General features: G+C 85.7%; 1 protein-coding gene across 1 annotated transcript in view; it reads left to right on the top strand.

The window, feature by feature from the left end:
* LOC125435534 (cation channel sperm-associated auxiliary subunit gamma-like) overlaps positions 1-24,313 on the top strand; it is a 76,534-nt gene that overhangs the window by 18,676 nt on the left and 33,545 nt on the right. The window contains exons 7-9 of the mRNA XM_048501728.1: positions 1,368-1,523; positions 3,844-4,015; positions 4,148-4,154. Coding sequence (XP_048357685.1) covers positions 1,368-1,523; positions 3,844-4,015; positions 4,148-4,154 — 335 coding nt within the window. The remainder of the gene's footprint in view (positions 1-1,367; positions 1,524-3,843; positions 4,016-4,147; positions 4,155-24,313) is intronic.

The raw sequence follows: 24,313 nt of genomic DNA, 5'->3' as shown, positions 1-24,313 counted from the left end.
TTGTCATGCCCTTATATAAAGCAGTGGTGCGACCGCACTTGGAGTACTGTGTTCAGTTCTGGTCGCCACATCTCAAAAAGGATATCGGAGACATAGAAAAAGTGCAGAGAAGGGCAACGAGGATGATTGAGGGACTGGAGCCCCTTCCTTATGAGGAGAGGCTGCAGCGTTTGGGACTCTTTAGTTTGGAGAGGAGACGTCTGAGGGGGGATATGATTGAAGTCTATACAATTATGCATGGGGTAGAAAATGTTGACAGAGAGACATTTTTCTATCTTTCTCACAATACTAGAACCAGGGGGCATCCATTGAAAATGCTGGGGGGAAGAATTAGGACTAATAAAAGGAAACACTTCTTCACGCAACGTGTGATTGGTGTTTGGAATATGCTGCCACAGGAGGTGGTGATGGCCACTAACCTGGATAGCTTTAAAAGGGGCTTGGACAGATTTATGGAGGAGAAGTCGATCTATGGCTACCAATATTTATCCTCCTTGATCTGAGATTGCAAATGCCTTAGCAGACCAGGTGCTTGGGAGCAACAGCCGCAGAAGGCCATTGCTTTCACCTCCTGCCTGTGAGCTCCCAAAGGCACCTGGTGGGCCACTGCGAGTAGCAGAGAGCTGGACTAGATGGACTCTGGTCTGATCCAGCTGGCTTGTTCTTATGTTCTTATGTTCTCTGATGAGCTCTGGCTATTGTGGGCCATTCAGGTCCAGACCGGTTAATTGACAAAGTCCTGCTTTTCTGCTTACCTGGGGAGCCCCCAACATGCCCAGAAACCCTGACCTTGTCTGTGGTGCTGTGTCAGGCCTGCGCCATACTCAGCCTGGCATCTCGCGCGCCCACTCCAAGGGCACAGCTGGCCCGGCCATTCTCTCTGCCTGAGGCTGATAAGGTTTTCTTTCGCTTGCCTGTAACTAGTGAATAGTGCTTAAACGACCTGGCCCCGACCTGGTGGAACGCCCCGTCCAATGAAATTAGGGCAGGGGTCTGCAACCTGCGGCTCTCCAGATGTTCATGGACTACAATTCCCATCAGCCCCCCATTGGCCATGCTGGCAGGGGTTGATGGGAATTGTAGTCCATAACATCTGGAGTGCCAAAGGTTCGCCACCATGGAACTATAGGAAGGACTTTCTGCCTTGGAGAGTGGTGGAGTCTCCTTCTTTGAAGGTCTTTAAACAGAGGCTGGATGAACATATGTCGAGAGTGCTTTGATTGTGTGCTCCTGCATGGCAGGGGGTTGGACTGGATGACCCTTGGGGGTCTCTTCCGACTCTATGGTTCTATGAACTACCCAGTAAAATAAATAAATGTGTCTGTGTGCTTGCTGTCTCCCCTTTGACGTCTGCTGAGTCCGTGTAGATGCCCAGTCTGAAGGGCTACCTCTCCCTGAAGGATGGGTCCCGCCCCTTGTGGAGAACCTACAGACAAGCCCCCGTGGTCATCCTGGGCGGAATTCCCAACAGCAAGGTCATCCTCATGTCGGACACGTTCTTCAGCGATTTCTTTGTAATCGAGGTAAAAGGGAAAAAAGACCTTGGGACCCGCCTCCCTTTCTTCTTCCAGGATGTGACCCTGCTTCTGAGGTGTATCCTTGAGGATCGGAATCTGCCGCAGGGGGAGACAGAGGCAGAATCTGCAACCCCCCCTCCCCCCTCCCCAATGGCGTGCCAAGGATAGCCATTTATCGGAAGGCAGAGACTGAAGCTGTTTTTTATCGTGTTGCGCAGCTTGAGCATGGGTGGAGGGAATCTTCTGGAAAAGATTTAGCGGTTCCCCCTCCCCCGGGAGATTTATCAGTTTCCTGCTCCCCCAGGGGCAGCAGTGGCGTAGTGGTTAAGAGCAGGTGCACTCTGATCTGGAGGAACTGGGTTTGATTCCCCGCTTCCGCTTGAGCTGTGGAGGCTTATCTGGGGAATTCAGATTAGCTTGTGCATTCCAACACATGCCCCCTGGGTGACCTTGGGCTAGTCACAGTTCTTTGGAGCTCTGTCAGCCCCACCCACCTCACAGGGTGTTTGTTGTGGGGGGGGGGGGAGAAAGGGAAAGGAGTTTGTAAACCCCTTTGACTACTATAGGAGAGAAAGGGGAAATATAAATCCAACTCTTCTTCTTTTTCTTCTTCTTCTTCTTCTTCTTCTTCTTCTCCTCCTCCTCCTCCTCCTCCTCCTGCTCCTCCTCCTCCTCCTCCTCCTCCTGCTCCTCCTCCTGCTCCTCCTCCTCCTCCTCCTCCTCCTCCTCCCTTGCCCCGATCCTAGGCTTAGAGTGTGGTCTACAAGACCTAGGGAGTCCTGCGTTAAAGTAGCGAGCAAATCTTCACATTCAGGACCCAAGAGGCAATGCTGTGGGAGGGGCTGCCAGATCCCCAATGATGGAAACAACGTCCTGTTAAAACAGTAGTTTATTCAGCATCTTGAGAACAGCGTGGAAAAGCCAGAATTGACTTTTCCCCGCACAAACTGTCAGCAATATCAGTGAGGGTGCGCCCCCAGCCTCCATGTGAACCAAAAGCAGAAATATGCAGACAGTGAGATAAAAACGCAAGTCCGTTGGAATTGGCCTTGTCCAACACCTGCTGGAGAAAAGAAGCAGAAACACACTACATAATATTCAGCTAACCTCCCTTCCCCCCCAAGCCCTAAGCTGCAAGCGGCCCCAGCACCCCATAGGCATCCGGACAGGGGCTTGGCCTCTATAGCCTGTTCCCGGACCTCCAGAAGAACTAGTTGGCCACTGTGTGAGACAGGATGCTGGACTAGACAGAGCACAGGTGAGATCCAGCAGTGGCTCTTCCGATGTTCTCCAGCATTCAGCAGGCAAAGAGGTCAAAGAGGATATGTTGTTCCAAAACAGGAAGGAAGTAACTGATGAGAGGGTTGGATGGGGGCGTGGCTTGTGGACTACAAAGGCCACTAAGTGAGCACCTAAAGGCGGGACAGCCAGTTTGCACGGCCGCTTTCAGATGGCGCGTCTGTTGTTCTGCACGTTCTTCTCTGCCACTTTTCATTCCCAGAATTCAGAGGATGTCCCGGAACCTTTACCTGCATTATTAAAGGGGATTACAAGCATAAGCATTTTATTGTCATTGTGCACGCACAATGAAATTTACAGCAGCCTTCCTCGATGCACACAATTCCAGACTCATACCCCATCCTCCCTTTCCCCTTCCTCCACCCATCCCTACACAGCCCCAAACACATCAACACGAAGCCGCGGAGTTCAGCATAGCCACAGCTCTCTAAGCCTCTTTGTCCTAGTTTTGATAGACCTGCATCGTCTGCCGGATGGTAACAGTTCAAAAAGAGAGTGTGCTGGATGAGACGGGTCTCTCAGAATATTTTGGGCTTTTTTTTGGCTTCGGGAATTGTAGAGTTCTTCCAAGGAGGGGAGAGGGCAGCCGATAATCCTCTGTGCAGTAGTGATCACCCTTTGGAGCGCCTTCCTCTCTGCCACTGTGCAACTGGAGAACCATACACAGATGCAGTAGGTTAAGACACTCTCTATAGCATAGCGGTAAAAGGACACCAGGAGTTTTCCATCCAGTTGTTGTTTCCTTAAAAGTCTCAGATAGTACAGTCTTTGCTGGGCCTTCTTAACCACCACGGCAGTCTGTACGCCCCAGGTCAGGTCCTCTTTAATCATGACGCCCAGAAAATATTTACATGATGCCTTTCTGACAGGGTGCCCAGAACTATTTCTTCGTAGGATTTCTAGATATATAAGAGGCCAGTAAGATGAGCAGGGGGGGGAGGGGGGGTTTCAGTCAGTAATTACTTACCTCCGAGTAAGACTGTTGTCCGCCATCTTGTTCCTCTTGTCCCTTTGGTGTTCGTTGCAGGTGGCCGTGGACAGTTGCTGGATTAGTAGCCGGAAGTGCCCTTGGGACCATTTTTCTTCCAGCATCCTCGATACGATCGCCACAGAAAGCACCCTTTTCGTCCGTCAAAACCAGCTGATCTATTACTTCACCGGCAATTACAGCGCCTTATACATGAACACCTCAGGATCTGGTGAGTGGACTGGGGAAGGCAGGAGATGGAGGGACATCTCCAGGGGCCCTGGGACGATGCTCTTGATGCCAGTTCGCTCTTCATGCAACTGCCGGCTTTGTTTGCTCAACTCTTGCTTCGCTCCCTCTCTAGAGCAGCAGTGGCGCAGTGGCTAAGAGCAGTGGCTAAGAGCAGGTGCACTCTGATCTGGAGGAACCGGGTTTGATTCCCAGCTCTGCCGCCTGAGCTGTGGAGGCTTATCTGGGGAATTCAGATTAGCCTGTGCACGCCCACACATGCCAGCTGGGTGACCTTGGGCTAGTCACAGCTCTTCGGAGCTCTCTCAGCCCCACCTACCTCACGGGGTGTTTGTTGCGAGGGGGGAAGGGCAAGGAGATTGTAAGCCCCTTTGAGTCTCCTGCAGGAGAGAAAGGGGGGATATACATCCAAACTTCTCTTCCTCTTCTCCTTCTTTTTCCTTCTTCTTCTTCTTGCCCTTCCCCCTCACAACAAACACCCTGTGAGATAGGTGGGGCTGAGAGAGCTCTGAGAAGCTGTGACTAGCCCAAGGTCACCCAGCTGGCATGTAGTCGACCCACGTGGTCAGCGTAAGAACGAGACGAGACGCGGAGATAACATCTGGTGGAGATCGCCAGCAGCGGGAGCGCGGAGCTCCGTGTTCCTGGGGGGGGTGGGGGGGGGGGGGGGTGGGGGGGGGGGGGGGTGGGGGGGGGGGGGGGTGGGGGGGGGGGGGGGTGGGGGGGGGGGGGGGTGGGGGGGGGGGGGGGTGGGGGGGGGGGGGGGTGGGGGGGGGGGGGGGTGGGGGGGGGGGGGGGTGGGGGGGGGGGGGGGTGGGGGGGGGGGGGGGTGGGGGGGGGGGGGGGTGGGGGGGGGGGGGGGTGGGGGGGGGGGGGGGTGGGGGGGGGGGGGGGTGGGGGGGGGGGGGGGTGGGGGGGGGGGGGGGTGGGGGGGGGGGGGGGTGGGGGGGGGGGGGGGTGGGGGGGGGGGGGGGTGGGGGGGGGGGGGGGTGGGGGGGGGGGGGGGTGGGGGGGGGGGGGGGTGGGGGGGGGGGGGGGTGGGGGGGGGGGGGGGTGGGGGGGGGGGGGGGTGGGGGGGGGGGGGGGTGGGGGGGGGGGGGGGTGGGGGGGGGGGGGGGTGGGGGGGGGGGGGGGTGGGGGGGGGGGGGGGTGGGGGGGGGGGGGGGTGGGGGGGGGGGGGGGTGGGGGGGGGGGGGGGTGGGGGGGGGGGGGGGTGGGGGGGGGGGGGGGTGGGGGGGGGGGGGGGTGGGGGGGGGGGGGGGTGGGGGGGGGGGGGGGTGGGGGGGGGGGGGGGTGGGGGGGGGGGGGGGTGGGGGGGGGGGGGGGTGGGGGGGGGGGGGGGTGGGGGGGGGGGGGGGTGGGGGGGGGGGGGGGTGGGGGGGGGGGGGGGTGGGGGGGGGGGGGGGTGGGGGGGGGGGGGGGTGGGGGGGGGGGGGGGTGGGGGGGGGGGGGGGTGGGGGGGGGGGGGGGTGGGGGGGGGGGGGGGTGGGGGGGGGGGGGGGTGGGGGGGGGGGGGGGTGGGGGGGGGGGGGGGTGGGGGGGGGGGGGGGTGGGGGGGGGGGGGGGTGGGGGGGGGGGGGGGTGGGGGGGGGGGGGGGTGGGGGGGGGGGGGGGTGGGGGGGGGGGGGGGTGGGGGGGGGGGGGGGTGGGGGGGGGGGGGGGTGGGGGGGGGGGGGGGTGGGGGGGGGGGGGGGTGGGGGGGGGGGGGGGTGGGGGGGGGGGGGGGTGGGGGGGGGGGGGGGTGGGGGGGGGGGGGGGTGGGGGGGGGGGGGGGTGGGGGGGGGGGGGGGTGGGGGGGGGGGGGGGTGGGGGGGGGGGGGGGTGGGGGGGGGGGGGGGTGGGGGGGGGGGGGGGTGGGGGGGGGGGGGGGTGGGGGGGGGGGGGGGTGGGGGGGGGGGGGGGTGGGGGGGGGGGGGGGTGGGGGGGGGGGGGGGTGGGGGGGGGGGGGGGTGGGGGGGGGGGGGGGTGGGGGGGGGGGGGGGTGGGGGGGGGGGGGGGTGGGGGGGGGGGGGGGTGGGGGGGGGGGGGGGTGGGGGGGGGGGGGGGTGGGGGGGGGGGGGGGTGGGGGGGGGGGGGGGTGGGGGGGGGGGGGGGTGGGGGGGGGGGGGGGTGGGGGGGGGGGGGGGTGGGGGGGGGGGGGGGTGGGGGGGGGGGGGGGTGGGGGGGGGGGGGGGTGGGGGGGGGGGGGGGTGGGGGGGGGGGGGGGTGGGGGGGGGGGGGGGTGGGGGGGGGGGGGGGTGGGGGGGGGGGGGGGTGGGGGGGGGGGGGGGTGGGGGGGGGGGGGGGTGGGGGGGGGGGGGGGTGGGGGGGGGGGGGGGTGGGGGGGGGGGGGGGTGGGGGGGGGGGGGGGTGGGGGGGGGGGGGGGTGGGGGGGGGGGGGGGTGGGGGGGGGGGGGGGTGGGGGGGGGGGGGGGTGGGGGGGGGGGGGGGTGGGGGGGGGGGGGGGTGGGGGGGGGGGGGGGTGGGGGGGGGGGGGGGTGGGGGGGGGGGGGGGTGGGGGGGGGGGGGGGTGGGGGGGGGGGGGGGTGGGGGGGGGGGGGGGTGGGGGGGGGGGGGGGTGGGGGGGGGGGGGGGTGGGGGGGGGGGGGGGTGGGGGGGGGGGGGGGTGGGGGGGGGGGGGGGTGGGGGGGGGGGGGGGTGGGGGGGGGGGGGGGTGGGGGGGGGGGGGGGTGGGGGGGGGGGGGGGTGGGGGGGGGGGGGGGTGGGGGGGGGGGGGGGTGGGGGGGGGGGGGGGTGGGGGGGGGGGGGGGTGGGGGGGGGGGGGGGTGGGGGGGGGGGGGGGTGGGGGGGGGGGGGGGTGGGGGGGGGGGGGGGTGGGGGGGGGGGGGGGTGGGGGGGGGGGGGGGTGGGGGGGGGGGGGGGTGGGGGGGGGGGGGGGTGGGGGGGGGGGGGGGTGGGGGGGGGGGGGGGTGGGGGGGGGGGGGGGTGGGGGGGGGGGGGGGTGGGGGGGGGGGGGGGTGGGGGGGGGGGGGGGTGGGGGGGGGGGGGGGTGGGGGGGGGGGGGGGTGGGGGGGGGGGGGGGTGGGGGGGGGGGGGGGTGGGGGGGGGGGGGGGTGGGGGGGGGGGGGGGTGGGGGGGGGGGGGGGTGGGGGGGGGGGGGGGTGGGGGGGGGGGGGGGTGGGGGGGGGGGGGGGTGGGGGGGGGGGGGGGTGGGGGGGGGGGGGGGTGGGGGGGGGGGGGGGTGGGGGGGGGGGGGGGTGGGGGGGGGGGGGGGTGGGGGGGGGGGGGGGTGGGGGGGGGGGGGGGTGGGGGGGGGGGGGGGTGGGGGGGGGGGGGGGTGGGGGGGGGGGGGGGTGGGGGGGGGGGGGGGTGGGGGGGGGGGGGGGTGGGGGGGGGGGGGGGTGGGGGGGGGGGGGGGTGGGGGGGGGGGGGGGTGGGGGGGGGGGGGGGTGGGGGGGGGGGGGGGTGGGGGGGGGGGGGGGTGGGGGGGGGGGGGGGTGGGGGGGGGGGGGGGTGGGGGGGGGGGGGGGTGGGGGGGGGGGGGGGTGGGGGGGGGGGGGGGTGGGGGGGGGGGGGGGTGGGGGGGGGGGGGGGTGGGGGGGGGGGGGGGTGGGGGGGGGGGGGGGTGGGGGGGGGGGGGGGTGGGGGGGGGGGGGGGTGGGGGGGGGGGGGGGTGGGGGGGGGGGGGGGTGGGGGGGGGGGGGGGTGGGGGGGGGGGGGGGTGGGGGGGGGGGGGGGTGGGGGGGGGGGGGGGTGGGGGGGGGGGGGGGTGGGGGGGGGGGGGGGTGGGGGGGGGGGGGGGTGGGGGGGGGGGGGGGTGGGGGGGGGGGGGGGTGGGGGGGGGGGGGGGTGGGGGGGGGGGGGGGTGGGGGGGGGGGGGGGTGGGGGGGGGGGGGGGTGGGGGGGGGGGGGGGTGGGGGGGGGGGGGGGTGGGGGGGGGGGGGGGTGGGGGGGGGGGGGGGTGGGGGGGGGGGGGGGTGGGGGGGGGGGGGGGTGGGGGGGGGGGGGGGTGGGGGGGGGGGGGGGTGGGGGGGGGGGGGGGTGGGGGGGGGGGGGGGTGGGGGGGGGGGGGGGTGGGGGGGGGGGGGGGTGGGGGGGGGGGGGGGTGGGGGGGGGGGGGGGTGGGGGGGGGGGGGGGTGGGGGGGGGGGGGGGTGGGGGGGGGGGGGGGTGGGGGGGGGGGGGGGTGGGGGGGGGGGGGGGTGGGGGGGGGGGGGGGTGGGGGGGGGGGGGGGTGGGGGGGGGGGGGGGTGGGGGGGGGGGGGGGTGGGGGGGGGGGGGGGTGGGGGGGGGGGGGGGTGGGGGGGGGGGGGGGTGGGGGGGGGGGGGGGTGGGGGGGGGGGGGGGTGGGGGGGGGGGGGGGTGGGGGGGGGGGGGGGTGGGGGGGGGGGGGGGTGGGGGGGGGGGGGGGTGGGGGGGGGGGGGGGTGGGGGGGGGGGGGGGTGGGGGGGGGGGGGGGTGGGGGGGGGGGGGGGTGGGGGGGGGGGGGGGTGGGGGGGGGGGGGGGTGGGGGGGGGGGGGGGTGGGGGGGGGGGGGGGTGGGGGGGGGGGGGGGTGGGGGGGGGGGGGGGTGGGGGGGGGGGGGGGTGGGGGGGGGGGGGGGTGGGGGGGGGGGGGGGTGGGGGGGGGGGGGGGTGGGGGGGGGGGGGGGTGGGGGGGGGGGGGGGTGGGGGGGGGGGGGGGTGGGGGGGGGGGGGGGTGGGGGGGGGGGGGGGTGGGGGGGGGGGGGGGTGGGGGGGGGGGGGGGTGGGGGGGGGGGGGGGTGGGGGGGGGGGGGGGTGGGGGGGGGGGGGGGTGGGGGGGGGGGGGGGTGGGGGGGGGGGGGGGTGGGGGGGGGGGGGGGTGGGGGGGGGGGGGGGTGGGGGGGGGGGGGGGTGGGGGGGGGGGGGGGTGGGGGGGGGGGGGGGTGGGGGGGGGGGGGGGTGGGGGGGGGGGGGGGTGGGGGGGGGGGGGGGTGGGGGGGGGGGGGGGTGGGGGGGGGGGGGGGTGGGGGGGGGGGGGGGTGGGGGGGGGGGGGGGTGGGGGGGGGGGGGGGTGGGGGGGGGGGGGGGTGGGGGGGGGGGGGGGTGGGGGGGGGGGGGGGTGGGGGGGGGGGGGGGTGGGGGGGGGGGGGGGTGGGGGGGGGGGGGGGTGGGGGGGGGGGGGGGTGGGGGGGGGGGGGGGTGGGGGGGGGGGGGGGTGGGGGGGGGGGGGGGTGGGGGGGGGGGGGGGTGGGGGGGGGGGGGGGTGGGGGGGGGGGGGGGTGGGGGGGGGGGGGGGTGGGGGGGGGGGGGGGTGGGGGGGGGGGGGGGTGGGGGGGGGGGGGGGTGGGGGGGGGGGGGGGTGGGGGGGGGGGGGGGTGGGGGGGGGGGGGGGTGGGGGGGGGGGGGGGTGGGGGGGGGGGGGGGTGGGGGGGGGGGGGGGTGGGGGGGGGGGGGGGTGGGGGGGGGGGGGGGTGGGGGGGGGGGGGGGTGGGGGGGGGGGGGGGTGGGGGGGGGGGGGGGTGGGGGGGGGGGGGGGTGGGGGGGGGGGGGGGTGGGGGGGGGGGGGGGTGGGGGGGGGGGGGGGTGGGGGGGGGGGGGGGTGGGGGGGGGGGGGGGTGGGGGGGGGGGGGGGTGGGGGGGGGGGGGGGTGGGGGGGGGGGGGGGTGGGGGGGGGGGGGGGTGGGGGGGGGGGGGGGTGGGGGGGGGGGGGGGTGGGGGGGGGGGGGGGTGGGGGGGGGGGGGGGTGGGGGGGGGGGGGGGTGGGGGGGGGGGGGGGTGGGGGGGGGGGGGGGTGGGGGGGGGGGGGGGTGGGGGGGGGGGGGGGTGGGGGGGGGGGGGGGTGGGGGGGGGGGGGGGTGGGGGGGGGGGGGGGTGGGGGGGGGGGGGGGTGGGGGGGGGGGGGGGTGGGGGGGGGGGGGGGTGGGGGGGGGGGGGGGTGGGGGGGGGGGGGGGTGGGGGGGGGGGGGGGTGGGGGGGGGGGGGGGTGGGGGGGGGGGGGGGTGGGGGGGGGGGGGGGTGGGGGGGGGGGGGGGTGGGGGGGGGGGGGGGTGGGGGGGGGGGGGGGTGGGGGGGGGGGGGGGTGGGGGGGGGGGGGGGTGGGGGGGGGGGGGGGTGGGGGGGGGGGGGGGTGGGGGGGGGGGGGGGTGGGGGGGGGGGGGGGTGGGGGGGGGGGGGGGTGGGGGGGGGGGGGGGTGGGGGGGGGGGGGGGTGGGGGGGGGGGGGGGTGGGGGGGGGGGGGGGTGGGGGGGGGGGGGGGTGGGGGGGGGGGGGGGTGGGGGGGGGGGGGGGTGGGGGGGGGGGGGGGTGGGGGGGGGGGGGGGTGGGGGGGGGGGGGGGTGGGGGGGGGGGGGGGTGGGGGGGGGGGGGGGTGGGGGGGGGGGGGGGTGGGGGGGGGGGGGGGTGGGGGGGGGGGGGGGTGGGGGGGGGGGGGGGTGGGGGGGGGGGGGGGTGGGGGGGGGGGGGGGTGGGGGGGGGGGGGGGTGGGGGGGGGGGGGGGTGGGGGGGGGGGGGGGTGGGGGGGGGGGGGGGTGGGGGGGGGGGGGGGTGGGGGGGGGGGGGGGTGGGGGGGGGGGGGGGTGGGGGGGGGGGGGGGTGGGGGGGGGGGGGGGTGGGGGGGGGGGGGGGTGGGGGGGGGGGGGGGTGGGGGGGGGGGGGGGTGGGGGGGGGGGGGGGTGGGGGGGGGGGGGGGTGGGGGGGGGGGGGGGTGGGGGGGGGGGGGGGTGGGGGGGGGGGGGGGTGGGGGGGGGGGGGGGTGGGGGGGGGGGGGGGTGGGGGGGGGGGGGGGTGGGGGGGGGGGGGGGTGGGGGGGGGGGGGGGTGGGGGGGGGGGGGGGTGGGGGGGGGGGGGGGTGGGGGGGGGGGGGGGTGGGGGGGGGGGGGGGTGGGGGGGGGGGGGGGTGGGGGGGGGGGGGGGTGGGGGGGGGGGGGGGTGGGGGGGGGGGGGGGTGGGGGGGGGGGGGGGTGGGGGGGGGGGGGGGTGGGGGGGGGGGGGGGTGGGGGGGGGGGGGGGTGGGGGGGGGGGGGGGTGGGGGGGGGGGGGGGTGGGGGGGGGGGGGGGTGGGGGGGGGGGGGGGTGGGGGGGGGGGGGGGTGGGGGGGGGGGGGGGTGGGGGGGGGGGGGGGTGGGGGGGGGGGGGGGTGGGGGGGGGGGGGGGTGGGGGGGGGGGGGGGTGGGGGGGGGGGGGGGTGGGGGGGGGGGGGGGTGGGGGGGGGGGGGGGTGGGGGGGGGGGGGGGTGGGGGGGGGGGGGGGTGGGGGGGGGGGGGGGTGGGGGGGGGGGGGGGTGGGGGGGGGGGGGGGTGGGGGGGGGGGGGGGTGGGGGGGGGGGGGGGTGGGGGGGGGGGGGGGTGGGGGGGGGGGGGGGTGGGGGGGGGGGGGGGTGGGGGGGGGGGGGGGTGGGGGGGGGGGGGGGTGGGGGGGGGGGGGGGTGGGGGGGGGGGGGGGTGGGGGGGGGGGGGGGTGGGGGGGGGGGGGGGTGGGGGGGGGGGGGGGTGGGGGGGGGGGGGGGTGGGGGGGGGGGGGGGTGGGGGGGGGGGGGGGTGGGGGGGGGGGGGGGTGGGGGGGGGGGGGGGTGGGGGGGGGGGGGGGTGGGGGGGGGGGGGGGTGGGGGGGGGGGGGGGTGGGGGGGGGGGGGGGTGGGGGGGGGGGGGGGTGGGGGGGGGGGGGGGTGGGGGGGGGGGGGGGTGGGGGGGGGGGGGGGTGGGGGGGGGGGGGGGTGGGGGGGGGGGGGGGTGGGGGGGGGGGGGGGTGGGGGGGGGGGGGGGTGGGGGGGGGGGGGGGTGGGGGGGGGGGGGGGTGGGGGGGGGGGGGGGTGGGGGGGGGGGGGGGTGGGGGGGGGGGGGGGTGGGGGGGGGGGGGGGTGGGGGGGGGGGGGGGTGGGGGGGGGGGGGGGTGGGGGGGGGGGGGGGTGGGGGGGGGGGGGGGTGGGGGGGGGGGGGGGTGGGGGGGGGGGGGGGTGGGGGGGGGGGGGGGTGGGGGGGGGGGGGGGTGGGGGGGGGGGGGGGTGGGGGGGGGGGGGGGTGGGGGGGGGGGGGGGTGGGGGGGGGGGGGGGTGGGGGGGGGGGGGGGTGGGGGGGGGGGGGGGTGGGGGGGGGGGGGGGTGGGGGGGGGGGGGGGTGGGGGGGGGGGGGGGTGGGGGGGGGGGGGGGTGGGGGGGGGGGGGGGTGGGGGGGGGGGGGGGTGGGGGGGGGGGGGGGTGGGGGGGGGGGGGGGTGGGGGGGGGGGGGGGTGGGGGGGGGGGGGGGTGGGGGGGGGGGGGGGTGGGGGGGGGGGGGGGTGGGGGGGGGGGGGGGTGGGGGGGGGGGGGGGTGGGGGGGGGGGGGGGTGGGGGGGGGGGGGGGTGGGGGGGGGGGGGGGTGGGGGGGGGGGGGGGTGGGGGGGGGGGGGGGTGGGGGGGGGGGGGGGTGGGGGGGGGGGGGGGTGGGGGGGGGGGGGGGTGGGGGGGGGGGGGGGTGGGGGGGGGGGGGGGTGGGGGGGGGGGGGGGTGGGGGGGGGGGGGGGTGGGGGGGGGGGGGGGTGGGGGGGGGGGGGGGTGGGGGGGGGGGGGGGTGGGGGGGGGGGGGGGTGGGGGGGGGGGGGGGTGGGGGGGGGGGGGGGTGGGGGGGGGGGGGGGTGGGGGGGGGGGGGGGTGGGGGGGGGGGGGGGTGGGGGGGGGGGGGGGTGGGGGGGGGGGGGGGTGGGGGGGGGGGGGGGTGGGGGGGGGGGGGGGTGGGGGGGGGGGGGGGTGGGGGGGGGGGGGGGTGGGGGGGGGGGGGGGTGGGGGGGGGGGGGGGTGGGGGGGGGGGGGGGTGGGGGGGGGGGGGGGTGGGGGGGGGGGGGGGTGGGGGGGGGGGGGGGTGGGGGGGGGGGGGGGTGGGGGGGGGGGGGGGTGGGGGGGGGGGGGGGTGGGGGGGGGGGGGGGTGGGGGGGGGGGGGGGTGGGGGGGGGGGGGGGTGGGGGGGGGGGGGGGTGGGGGGGGGGGGGGGTGGGGGGGGGGGGGGGTGGGGGGGGGGGGGGGTGGGGGGGGGGGGGGGTGGGGGGGGGGGGGGGTGGGGGGGGGGGGGGGTGGGGGGGGGGGGGGGTGGGGGGGGGGGGGGGTGGGGGGGGGGGGGGGTGGGGGGGGGGGGGGGTGGGGGGGGGGGGGGGTGGGGGGGGGGGGGGGTGGGGGGGGGGGGGGGTGGGGGGGGGGGGGGGTGGGGGGGGGGGGGGGTGGGGGGGGGGGGGGGTGGGGGGGGGGGGGGGTGGGGGGGGGGGGGGGTGGGGGGGGGGGGGGGTGGGGGGGGGGGGGGGTGGGGGGGGGGGGGGGTGGGGGGGGGGGGGGGTGGGGGGGGGGGGGGGTGGGGGGGGGGGGGGGTGGGGGGGGGGGGGGGTGGGGGGGGGGGGGGGTGGGGGGGGGGGGGGGTGGGGGGGGGGGGGGGTGGGGGGGGGGGGGGGTGGGGGGGGGGGGGGGTGGGGGGGGGGGGGGGTGGGGGGGGGGGGGGGTGGGGGGGGGGGGGGGTGGGGGGGGGGGGGGGTGGGGGGGGGGGGGGGTGGGGGGGGGGGGGGGTGGGGGGGGGGGGGGGTGGGGGGGGGGGGGGGTGGGGGGGGGGGGGGGTGGGGGGGGGGGGGGGTGGGGGGGGGGGGGGGTGGGGGGGGGGGGGGGTGGGGGGGGGGGGGGGTGGGGGGGGGGGGGGGTGGGGGGGGGGGGGGGTGGGGGGGGGGGGGGGTGGGGGGGGGGGGGGGTGGGGGGGGGGGGGGGTGGGGGGGGGGGGGGGTGGGGGGGGGGGGGGGTGGGGGGGGGGGGGGGTGGGGGGGGGGGGGGGTGGGGGGGGGGGGGGGTGGGGGGGGGGGGGGGTGGGGGGGGGGGGGGGTGGGGGGGGGGGGGGGTGGGGGGGGGGGGGGGTGGGGGGGGGGGGGGGTGGGGGGGGGGGGGGGTGGGGGGGGGGGGGGGTGGGGGGGGGGGGGGGTGGGGGGGGGGGGGGGTGGGGGGGGGGGGGGGTGGGGGGGGGGGGGGGTGGGGGGGGGGGGGGGTGGGGGGGGGGGGGGGTGGGGGGGGGGGGGGGTGGGGGGGGGGGGGGGTGGGGGGGGGGGGGGGTGGGGGGGGGGGGGGGTGGGGGGGGGGGGGGGTGGGGGGGGGGGGGGGTGGGGGGGGGGGGGGGTGGGGGGGGGGGGGGGTGGGGGGGGGGGGGGGTGGGGGGGGGGGGGGGTGGGGGGGGGGGGGGGTGGGGGGGGGGGGGGGTGGGGGGGGGGGGGGGTGGGGGGGGGGGGGGGTGGGGGGGGGGGGGGGTGGGGGGGGGGGGGGGTGGGGGGGGGGGGGGGTGGGGGGGGGGGGGGGTGGGGGGGGGGGGGGGTGGGGGGGGGGGGGGGTGGGGGGGGGGGGGGGTGGGGGGGGGGGGGGGTGGGGGGGGGGGGGGGTGGGGGGGGGGGGGGGTGGGGGGGGGGGGGGGTGGGGGGGGGGGGGGGTGGGGGGGGGGGGGGGTGGGGGGGGGGGGGGGTGGGGGGGGGGGGGGGTGGGGGGGGGGGGGGGTGGGGGGGGGGGGGGGTGGGGGGGGGGGGGGGTGGGGGGGGGGGGGGGTGGGGGGGGGGGGGGGTGGGGGGGGGGGGGGGTGGGGGGGGGGGGGGGTGGGGGGGGGGGGGGGTGGGGGGGGGGGGGGGTGGGGGGGGGGGGGGGTGGGGGGGGGGGGGGGTGGGGGGGGGGGGGGGTGGGGGGGGGGGGGGGTGGGGGGGGGGGGGGGTGGGGGGGGGGGGGGGTGGGGGGGGGGGGGGGTGGGGGGGGGGGGGGGTGGGGGGGGGGGGGGGTGGGGGGGGGGGGGGGTGGGGGGGGGGGGGGGTGGGGGGGGGGGGGGGTGGGGGGGGGGGGGGGTGGGGGGGGGGGGGGGTGGGGGGGGGGGGGGGTGGGGGGGGGGGGGGGTGGGGGGGGGGGGGGGTGGGGGGGGGGGGGGGTGGGGGGGGGGGGGGGTGGGGGGGGGGGGGGGTGGGGGGGGGGGGGGGTGGGGGGGGGGGGGGGTGGGGGGGGGGGGGGGTGGGGGGGGGGGGGGGTGGGGGGGGGGGGGGGTGGGGGGGGGGGGGGGTGGGGGGGGGGGGGGGTGGGGGGGGGGGGGGGTGGGGGGGGGGGGGGGTGGGGGGGGGGGGGGGTGGGGGGGGGGGGGGGTGGGGGGGGGGGGGGGTGGGGGGGGGGGGGGGTGGGGGGGGGGGGGGGTGGGGGGGGGGGGGGGTGGGGGGGGGGGGGGGTGGGGGGGGGGGGGGGTGGGGGGGGGGGGGGGTGGGGGGGGGGGGGGGTGGGGGGGGGGGGGGGTGGGGGGGGGGGGGGGTGGGGGGGGGGGGGGGTGGGGGGGGGGGGGGGTGGGGGGGGGGGGGGGTGGGGGGGGGGGGGGGTGGGGGGGGGGGGGGGTGGGGGGGGGGGGGGGTGGGGGGGGGGGGGGGTGGGGGGGGGGGGGGGTGGGGGGGGGGGGGGGTGGGGGGGGGGGGGGGTGGGGGGGGGGGGGGGTGGGGGGGGGGGGGGGTGGGGGGGGGGGGGGGTGGGGGGGGGGGGGGGTGGGGGGGGGGGGGGGTGGGGGGGGGGGGGGGTGGGGGGGGGGGGGGGTGGGGGGGGGGGGGGGTGGGGGGGGGGGGGGGTGGGGGGGGGGGGGGGTGGGGGGGGGGGGGGGTGGGGGGGGGGGGGGGTGGGGGGGGGGGGGGGTGGGGGGGGGGGGGGGTGGGGGGGGGGGGGGGTGGGGGGGGGGGGGGGTGGGGGGGGGGGGGGGTGGGGGGGGGGGGGGGTGGGGGGGGGGGGGGGTGGGGGGGGGGGGGGGTGGGGGGGGGGGGGGGTGGGGGGGGGGGGGGGTGGGGGGGGGGGGGGGTGGGGGGGGGGGGGGGTGGGGGGGGGGGGGGGTGGGGGGGGGGGGGGGTGGGGGGGGGGGGGGGTGGGGGGGGGGGGGGGTGGGGGGGGGGGGGGGTGGGGGGGGGGGGGGGTGGGGGGGGGGGGGGGTGGGGGGGGGGGGGGGTGGGGGGGGGGGGGGGTGGGGGGGGGGGGGGGTGGGGGGGGGGGGGGGTGGGGGGGGGGGGGGGTGGGGGGGGGGGGGGGTGGGGGGGGGGGGGGGTGGGGGGGGGGGGGGGTGGGGGGGGGGGGGGGTGGGGGGGGGGGGGGGTGGGGGGGGGGGGGGGTGGGGGGGGGGGGGGGTGGGGGGGGGGGGGGGTGGGGGGGGGGGGGGGTGGGGGGGGGGGGGGGTGGGGGGGGGGGGGGGTGGGGGGGGGGGGGGGTGGGGGGGGGGGGGGGTGGGGGGGGGGGGGGGTGGGGGGGGGGGGGGGTGGGGGGGGGGGGGGGTGGGGGGGGGGGGGGGTGGGGGGGGGGGGGGGTGGGGGGGGGGGGGGGTGGGGGGGGGGGGGGGTGGGGGGGGGGGGGGGTGGGGGGGGGGGGGGGTGGGGGGGGGGGGGGGTGGGGGGGGGGGGGGGTGGGGGGGGGGGGGGGTGGGGGGGGGGGGGGGTGGGGGGGGGGGGGGGTGGGGGGGGGGGGGGGTGGGGGGGGGGGGGGGTGGGGGGGGGGGGGGGTGGGGGGGGGGGGGGGTGGGGGGGGGGGGGGGTGGGGGGGGGGGGGGGTGGGGGGGGGGGGGGGTGGGGGGGGGGGGGGGTGGGGGGGGGGGGGGGTGGGGGGGGGGGGGGGTGGGGGGGGGGGGGGGTGGGGGGGGGGGGGGGTGGGGGGGGGGGGGGGTGGGGGGGGGGGGGGGTGGGGGGGGGGGGGGGTGGGGGGGGGGGGGGGTGGGGGGGGGGGGGGGTGGGGGGGGGGGGGGGTGGGGGGGGGGGGGGGTGGGGGGGGGGGGGGGTGGGGGGGGGGGGGGGTGGGGGGGGGGGGGGGTGGGGGGGGGGGGGGGTGGGGGGGGGGGGGGGTGGGGGGGGGGGGGGGTGGGGGGGGGGGGGGGTGGGGGGGGGGGGGGGTGGGGGGGGGGGGGGGTGGGGGGGGGGGGGGGTGGGGGGGGGGGGGGGTGGGGGGGGGGGGGGGTGGGGGGGGGGGGGGGTGGGGGGGGGGGGGGGTGGGGGGGGGGGGGGGTGGGGGGGGGGGGGGGTGGGGGGGGGGGGGGGTGGGGGGGGGGGGGGGTGGGGGGGGGGGGGGGTGGGGGGGGGGGGGGGTGGGGGGGGGGGGGGGTGGGGGGGGGGGGGGGTGGGGGGGGGGGGGGGTGGGGGGGGGGGGGGGTGGGGGGGGGGGGGGGTGGGGGGGGGGGGGGGTGGGGGGGGGGGGGGGTGGGGGGGGGGGGGGGTGGGGGGGGGGGGGGGTGGGGGGGGGGGGGGGTGGGGGGGGGGGGGGGTGGGGGGGGGGGGGGGTGGGGGGGGGGGGGGGTGGGGGGGGGGGGGGGTGGGGGGGGGGGGGGGTGGGGGGGGGGGGGGGTGGGGGGGGGGGGGGGTGGGGGGGGGGGGGGGTGGGGGGGGGGGGGGGTGGGGGGGGGGGGGGGTGGGGGGGGGGGGGGGTGGGGGGGGGGGGGGGTGGGGGGGGGGGGGGGTGGGGGGGGGGGGGGGTGGGGGGGGGGGGGGGTGGGGGGGGGGGGGGGTGGGGGGGGGGGGGGGTGGGGGGGGGGGGGGGTGGGGGGGGGGGGGGGTGGGGGGGGGGGGGGGTGGGGGGGGGGGGGGGTGGGGGGGGGGGGGGGTGGGGGGGGGGGGGGGTGGGGGGGGGGGGGGGTGGGGGGGGGGGGGGGTGGGGGGGGGGGGGGGTGGGGGGGGGGGGGGGTGGGGGGGGGGGGGGGTGGGGGGGGGGGGGGGTGGGGGGGGGGGGGGGTGGGGGGGGGGGGGGGTGGGGGGGGGGGGGGGTGGGGGGGGGGGGGGGTGGGGGGGGGGGGGGGTGGGGGGGGGGGGGGGTGGGGGGGGGGGGGGGTGGGGGGGGGGGGGGGTGGGGGGGGGGGGGGGTGGGGGGGGGGGGGGGTGGGGGGGGGGGGGGGTGGGGGGGGGGGGGGGTGGGGGGGGGGGGGGGTGGGGGGGGGGGGGGGTGGGGGGGGGGGGGGGTGGGGGGGGGGGGGGGTGGGGGGGGGGGGGGGTGGGGGGGGGGGGGGGTGGGGGGGGGGGGGGGTGGGGGGGGGGGGGGGTGGGGGGGGGGGGGGGTGGGGGGGGGGGGGGGTGGGGGGGGGGGGGGGTGGGGGGGGGGGGGGGTGGGGGGGGGGGGGGGTGGGGGGGGGGGGGGGTGGGGGGGGGGGGGGGTGGGGGGGGGGGGGGGTGGGGGGGGGGGGGGGTGGGGGGGGGGGGGGGTGGGGGGGGGGGGGGGTGGGGGGGGGGGGGGGTGGGGGGGGGGGGGGGTGGGGGGGGGGGGGGGTGGGGGGGGGGGGGGGTGGGGGGGGGGGGGGGTGGGGGGGGGGGGGGGTGGGGGGGGGGGGGGGTGGGGGGGGGGGGGGGTGGGGGGGGGGGGGGGTGGGGGGGGGGGGGGGTGGGGGGGGGGGGGGGTGGGGGGGGGGGGGGGTGGGGGGGGGGGGGGGTGGGGGGGGGGGGGGGTGGGGGGGGGGGGGGGTGGGGGGGGGGGGGGGTGGGGGGGGGGGGGGGTGGGGGGGGGGGGGGGTGGGGGGGGGGGGGGGTGGGGGGGGGGGGGGGTGGGGGGGGGGGGGGGTGGGGGGGGGGGGGGGTGGGGGGGGGGGGGGGTGGGGGGGGGGGGGGGTGGGGGGGGGGGGGGGTGGGGGGGGGGGGGGGTGGGGGGGGGGGGGGGTGGGGGGGGGGGGGGGTGGGGGGGGGGGGGGGTGGGGGGGGGGGGGGGTGGGGGGGGGGGGGGGTGGGGGGGGGGGGGGGTGGGGGGGGGGGGGGGTGGGGGGGGGGGGGGGTGGGGGGGGGGGGGGGTGGGGGGGGGGGGGGGTGGGGGGGGGGGGGGGTGGGGGGGGGGGGGGGTGGGGGGGGGGGGGGGTGGGGGGGGGGGGGGGTGGGGGGGGGGGGGGGTGGGGGGGGGGGGGGGTGGGGGGGGGGGGGGGTGGGGGGGGGGGGGGGTGGGGGGGGGGGGGGGTGGGGGGGGGGGGGGGTGGGGGGGGGGGGGGGTGGGGGGGGGGGGGGGTGGGGGGGGGGGGGGGTGGGGGGGGGGGGGGGTGGGGGGGGGGGGGGGTGGGGGGGGGGGGGGGTGGGGGGGGGGGGGGGTGGGGGGGGGGGGGGGTGGGGGGGGGGGGGGGTGGGGGGGGGGGGGGGTGGGGGGGGGGGGGGGTGGGGGGGGGGGGGGGTGGGGGGGGGGGGGGGTGGGGGGGGGGGGGGGTGGGGGGGGGGGGGGGTGGGGGGGGGGGGGGGTGGGGGGGGGGGGGGGTGGGGGGGGGGGGGGGTGGGGGGGGGGGGGGGTGGGGGGGGGGGGGGGTGGGGGGGGGGGGGGGTGGGGGGGGGGGGGGGTGGGGGGGGGGGGGGGTGGGGGGGGGGGGGGGTGGGGGGGGGGGGGGGTGGGGGGGGGGGGGGGTGGGGGGGGGGGGGGGTGGGGGGGGGGGGGGGTGGGGGGGGGGGGGGGTGGGGGGGGGGGGGGGTGGGGGGGGGGGGGGGTGGGGGGGGGGGGGGGTGGGGGGGGGGGGGGGTGGGGGGGGGGGGGGGTGGGGGGGGGGGGGGGTGGGGGGGGGGGGGGGTGGGGGGGGGGGGGGGTGGGGGGGGGGGGGGGTGGGGGGGGGGGGGGGTGGGGGGGGGGGGGGGTGGGGGGGGGGGGGGGTGGGGGGGGGGGGGGGTGGGGGGGGGGGGGGGTGGGGGGGGGGGGGGGTGGGGGGGGGGGGGGGTGGGGGGGGGGGGGGGTGGGGGGGGGGGGGGGTGGGGGGGGGGGGGGGTGGGGGGGGGGGGGGGTGGGGGGGGGGGGGGGTGGGGGGGGGGGGGGGTGGGGGGGGGGGGGGGTGGGGGGGGGGGGGGGTGGGGGGGGGGGGGGGTGGGGGGGGGGGGGGGTGGGGGGGGGGGGGGGTGGGGGGGGGGGGGGGTGGGGGGGGGGGGGGGTGGGGGGGGGGGGGGGTGGGGGGGGGGGGGGGTGGGGGGGGGGGGGGGTGGGGGGGGGGGGGGGTGGGGGGGGGGGGGGGTGGGGGGGGGGGGGGGTGGGGGGGGGGGGGGGTGGGGGGGGGGGGGGGTGGGGGGGGGGGGGGGTGGGGGGGGGGGGGGGTGGGGGGGGGGGGGGGTGGGGGGGGGGGGGGGTGGGGGGGGGGGGGGGTGGGGGGGGGGGGGGGTGGGGGGGGGGGGGGGTGGGGGGGGGGGGGGGTGGGGGGGGGGGGGGGTGGGGGGGGGGGGGGGTGGGGGGGGGGGGGGGTGGGGGGGGGGGGGGGTGGGGGGGGGGGGGGGTGGGGGGGGGGGGGGGTGGGGGGGGGGGGGGGTGGGGGGGGGGGGGGGTGGGGGGGGGGGGGGGTGGGGGGGGGGGGGGGTGGGGGGGGGGGGGGGTGGGGGGGGGGGGGGGTGGGGGGGGGGGGGGGTGGGGGGGGGGGGGGGTGGGGGGGGGGGGGGGTGGGGGGGGGGGGGGGTGGGGGGGGGGGGGGGTGGGGGGGGGGGGGGGTGGGGGGGGGGGGGGGTGGGGGGGGGGGGGGGTGGGGGGGGGGGGGGGTGGGGGGGGGGGGGGGTGGGGGGGGGGGGGGGTGGGGGGGGGGGGGGGTGGGGGGGGGGGGGGGTGGGGGGGGGGGGGGGTGGGGGGGGGGGGGGGTGGGGGGGGGGGGGGGTGGGGGGGGGGGGGGGTGGGGGGGGGGGGGGGTGGGGGGGGGGGGGGGTGGGGGGGGGGGGGGGTGGGGGGGGGGGGGGGTGGGGGGGGGGGGGGGTGGGGGGGGGGGGGGGTGGGGGGGGGGGGGGGTGGGGGGGGGGGGGGGTGGGGGGGGGGGGGGGTGGGGGGGGGGGGGGGTGGGGGGGGGGGGGGGTGGGGGGGGGGGGGGGTGGGGGGGGGGGGGGGTGGGGGGGGGGGGGGGTGGGGGGGGGGGGGGGTGGGGGGGGGGGGGGGTGGGGGGGGGGGGGGGTGGGGGGGGGGGGGGGTGGGGGGGGGGGGGGGTGGGGGGGGGGGGGGGTGGGGGGGGGGGGGGGTGGGGGGGGGGGGGGGTGGGGGGGGGGGGGGGTGGGGGGGGGGGGGGGTGGGGGGGGGGGGGGGTGGGGGGGGGGGGGGGTGGGGGGGGGGGGGGGTGGGGGGGGGGGGGGGTGGGGGGGGGGGGGGGTGGGGGGGGGGGGGGGTGGGGGGGGGGGGGGGTGGGGGGGGGGGGGGGTGGGGGGGGGGGGGGGTGGGGGGGGGGGGGGGTGGGGGGGGGGGGGGGTGGGGGGGGGGGGGGGTGGGGGGGGGGGGGGGTGGGGGGGGGGGGGGGTGGGGGGGGGGGGGGGTGGGGGGGGGGGGGGGTGGGGGGGGGGGGGGGTGGGGGGGGGGGGGGGTGGGGGGGGGGGGGGGTGGGGGGGGGGGGGGGTGGGGGGGGGGGGGGGTGGGGGGGGGGGGGGGTGGGGGGGGGGGGGGGTGGGGGGGGGGGGGGGTGGGGGGGGGGGGGGGTGGGGGGGGGGGGGGGTGGGGGGGGGGGGGGGTGGGGGGGGGGGGGGGTGGGGGGGGGGGGGGGTGGGGGGGGGGGGGGGTGGGGGGGGGGGGGGGTGGGGGGGGGGGGGGGTGGGGGGGGGGGGGGGTGGGGGGGGGGGGGGGTGGGGGGGGGGGGGGGTGGGGGGGGGGGGGGGTGGGGGGGGGGGGGGGTGGGGGGGGGGGGGGGTGGGGGGGGGGGGGGGTGGGGGGGGGGGGGGGTGGGGGGGGGGGGGGGTGGGGGGGGGGGGGGGTGGGGGGGGGGGGGGGTGGGGGGGGGGGGGGGTGGGGGGGGGGGGGGGTGGGGGGGGGGGGGGGTGGGGGGGGGGGGGGGTGGGGGGGGGGGGGGGTGGGGGGGGGGGGGGGTGGGGGGGGGGGGGGGTGGGGGGGGGGGGGGGTGGGGGGGGGGGGGGGTGGGGGGGGGGGGGGGTGGGGGGGGGGGGGGGTGGGGGGGGGGGGGGGTGGGGGGGGGGGGGGGTGGGGGGGGGGGGGGGTGGGGGGGGGGGGGGGTGGGGGGGGGGGGGGGTGGGGGGGGGGGGGGGTGGGGGGGGGGGGGGGTGGGGGGGGGGGGGGGTGGGGGGGGGGGGGGGTGGGGGGGGGGGGGGGTGGGGGGGGGGGGGGGTGGGGGGGGGGGGGGGTGGGGGGGGGGGGGGGTGGGGGGGGGGGGGGGTGGGGGGGGGGGGGGGTGGGGGGGGGGGGGGGTGGGGGGGGGGGGGGGTGGGGGGGGGGGGGGGTGGGGGGGGGGGGGGGTGGGGGGGGGGGGGGGTGGGGGGGGGGGGGGGTGGGGGGGGGGGGGGGTGGGGGGGGGGGGGGGTGGGGGGGGGGGGGGGTGGGGGGGGGGGGGGGTGGGGGGGGGGGGGGGTGGGGGGGGGGGGGGGTGGGGGGGGGGGGGGGTGGGGGGGGGGGGGGGTGGGGGGGGGGGGGGGTGGGGGGGGGGGGGGGTGGGGGGGGGGGGGGGTGGGGGGGGGGGGGGGTGGGGGGGGGGGGGGGTGGGGGGGGGGGGGGGTGGGGGGGGGGGGGGGTGGGGGGGGGGGGGGGTGGGGGGGGGGGGGGGTGGGGGGGGGGGGGGGTGGGGGGGGGGGGGGGTGGGGGGGGGGGGGGGTGGGGGGGGGGGGGGGTGGGGGGGGGGGGGGGTGGGGGGGGGGGGGGGTGGGGGGGGGGGGGGGTGGGGGGGGGGGGGGGTGGGGGGGGGGGGGGGTGGGGGGGGGGGGGGGTGGGGGGGGGGGGGGGTGGGGGGGGGGGGGGGTGGGGGGGGGGGGGGGTGGGGGGGGGGGGGGGTGGGGGGGGGGGGGGGTGGGGGGGGGGGGGGGTGGGGGGGGGGGGGGGTGGGGGGGGGGGGGGGTGGGGGGGGGGGGGGGTGGGGGGGGGGGGGGGTGGGGGGGGGGGGGGGTGGGGGGGGGGGGGGGTGGGGGGGGGGGGGGGTGGGGGGGGGGGGGGGTGGGGGGGGGGGGGGGTGGGGGGGGGGGGGGGTGGGGGGGGGGGGGGGTGGGGGGGGGGGGGGGTGGGGGGGGGGGGGGGTGGGGGGGGGGGGGGGTGGGGGGGGGGGGGGGTGGGGGGGGGGGGGGGTGGGGGGGGGGGGGGGTGGGGGGGGGGGGGGGTGGGGGGGGGGGGGGGTGGGGGGGGGGGGGGGTGGGGGGGGGGGGGGGTGGGGGGGGGGGGGGGTGGGGGGGGGGGGGGGTGGGGGGGGGGGGGGGTGGGGGGGGGGGGGGGTGGGGGGGGGGGGGGGTGGGGGGGGGGGGGGGTGGGGGGGGGGGGGGGTGGGGGGGGGGGGGGGTGGGGGGGGGGGGGGGTGGGGGGGGGGGGGGGTGGGGGGGGGGGGGGGTGGGGGGGGGGGGGGGTGGGGGGGGGGGGGGGTGGGGGGGGGGGGGGGTGGGGGGGGGGGGGGGTGGGGGGGGGGGGGGGTGGGGGGGGGGGGGGGTGGGGGGGGGGGGGGGTGGGGGGGGGGGGGGGTGGGGGGGGGGGGGGGTGGGGGGGGGGGGGGGTGGGGGGGGGGGGGGGTGGGGGGGGGGGGGGGTGGGGGGGGGGGGGGGTGGGGGGGGGGGGGGGTGGGGGGGGGGGGGGGTGGGGGGGGGGGGGGGTGGGGGGGGGGGGGGGTGGGGGGGGGGGGGGGTGGGGGGGGGGGGGGGTGGGGGGGGGGGGGGGTGGGGGGGGGGGGGGGTGGGGGGGGGGGGGGGTGGGGGGGGGGGGGGGTGGGGGGGGGGGGGGGTGGGGGGGGGGGGGGGTGGGGGGGGGGGGGGGTGGGGGGGGGGGGGGGTGGGGGGGGGGGGGGGTGGGGGGGGGGGGGGGTGGGGGGGGGGGGGGGTGGGGGGGGGGGGGGGTGGGGGGGGGGGGGGGTGGGGGGGGGGGGGGGTGGGGGGGGGGGGGGGTGGGGGGGGGGGGGGGTGGGGGGGGGGGGGGGTGGGGGGGGGGGGGGGTGGGGGGGGGGGGGGGTGGGGGGGGGGGGGGGTGGGGGGGGGGGGGGGTGGGGGGGGGGGGGGGTGGGGGGGGGGGGGGGTGGGGGGGGGGGGGGGTGGGGGGGGGGGGGGGTGGGGGGGGGGGGGGGTGGGGGGGGGGGGGGGTGGGGGGGGGGGGGGGTGGGGGGGGGGGGGGGTGGGGGGGGGGGGGGGTGGGGGGGGGGGGGGGTGGGGGGGGGGGGGGGTGGGGGGGGGGGGGGGTGGGGGGGGGGGGGGGTGGGGGGGGGGGGGGGTGGGGGGGGGGGGGGGTGGGGGGGGGGGGGGGTGGGGGGGGGGGGGGGTGGGGGGGGGGGGGGGTGGGGGGGGGGGGGGGTGGGGGGGGGGGGGGGTGGGGGGGGGGGGGGGTGGGGGGGGGGGGGGGTGGGGGGGGGGGGGGGTGGGGGGGGGGGGGGGTGGGGGGGGGGGGGGGTGGGGGGGGGGGGGGGTGGGGGGGGGGGGGGGTGGGGGGGGGGGGGGGTGGGGGGGGGGGGGGGTGGGGGGGGGGGGGGGTGGGGGGGGGGGGGGGTGGGGGGGGGGGGGGGTGGGGGGGGGGGGGGGTGGGGGGGGGGGGGGGTGGGGGGGGGG

The sequence above is a fragment of the Sphaerodactylus townsendi genome, linkage group LG06 (assembly GCF_021028975.2).
Source record: "Sphaerodactylus townsendi isolate TG3544 linkage group LG06, MPM_Stown_v2.3, whole genome shotgun sequence".
Classification (NCBI taxonomy): domain Eukaryota; kingdom Metazoa; phylum Chordata; class Lepidosauria; order Squamata; family Sphaerodactylidae; genus Sphaerodactylus; species Sphaerodactylus townsendi.
The sequence above is the reverse complement of the archived record's forward strand: the minus strand, read 5'-3'. Positions and strand labels throughout refer to the sequence as shown.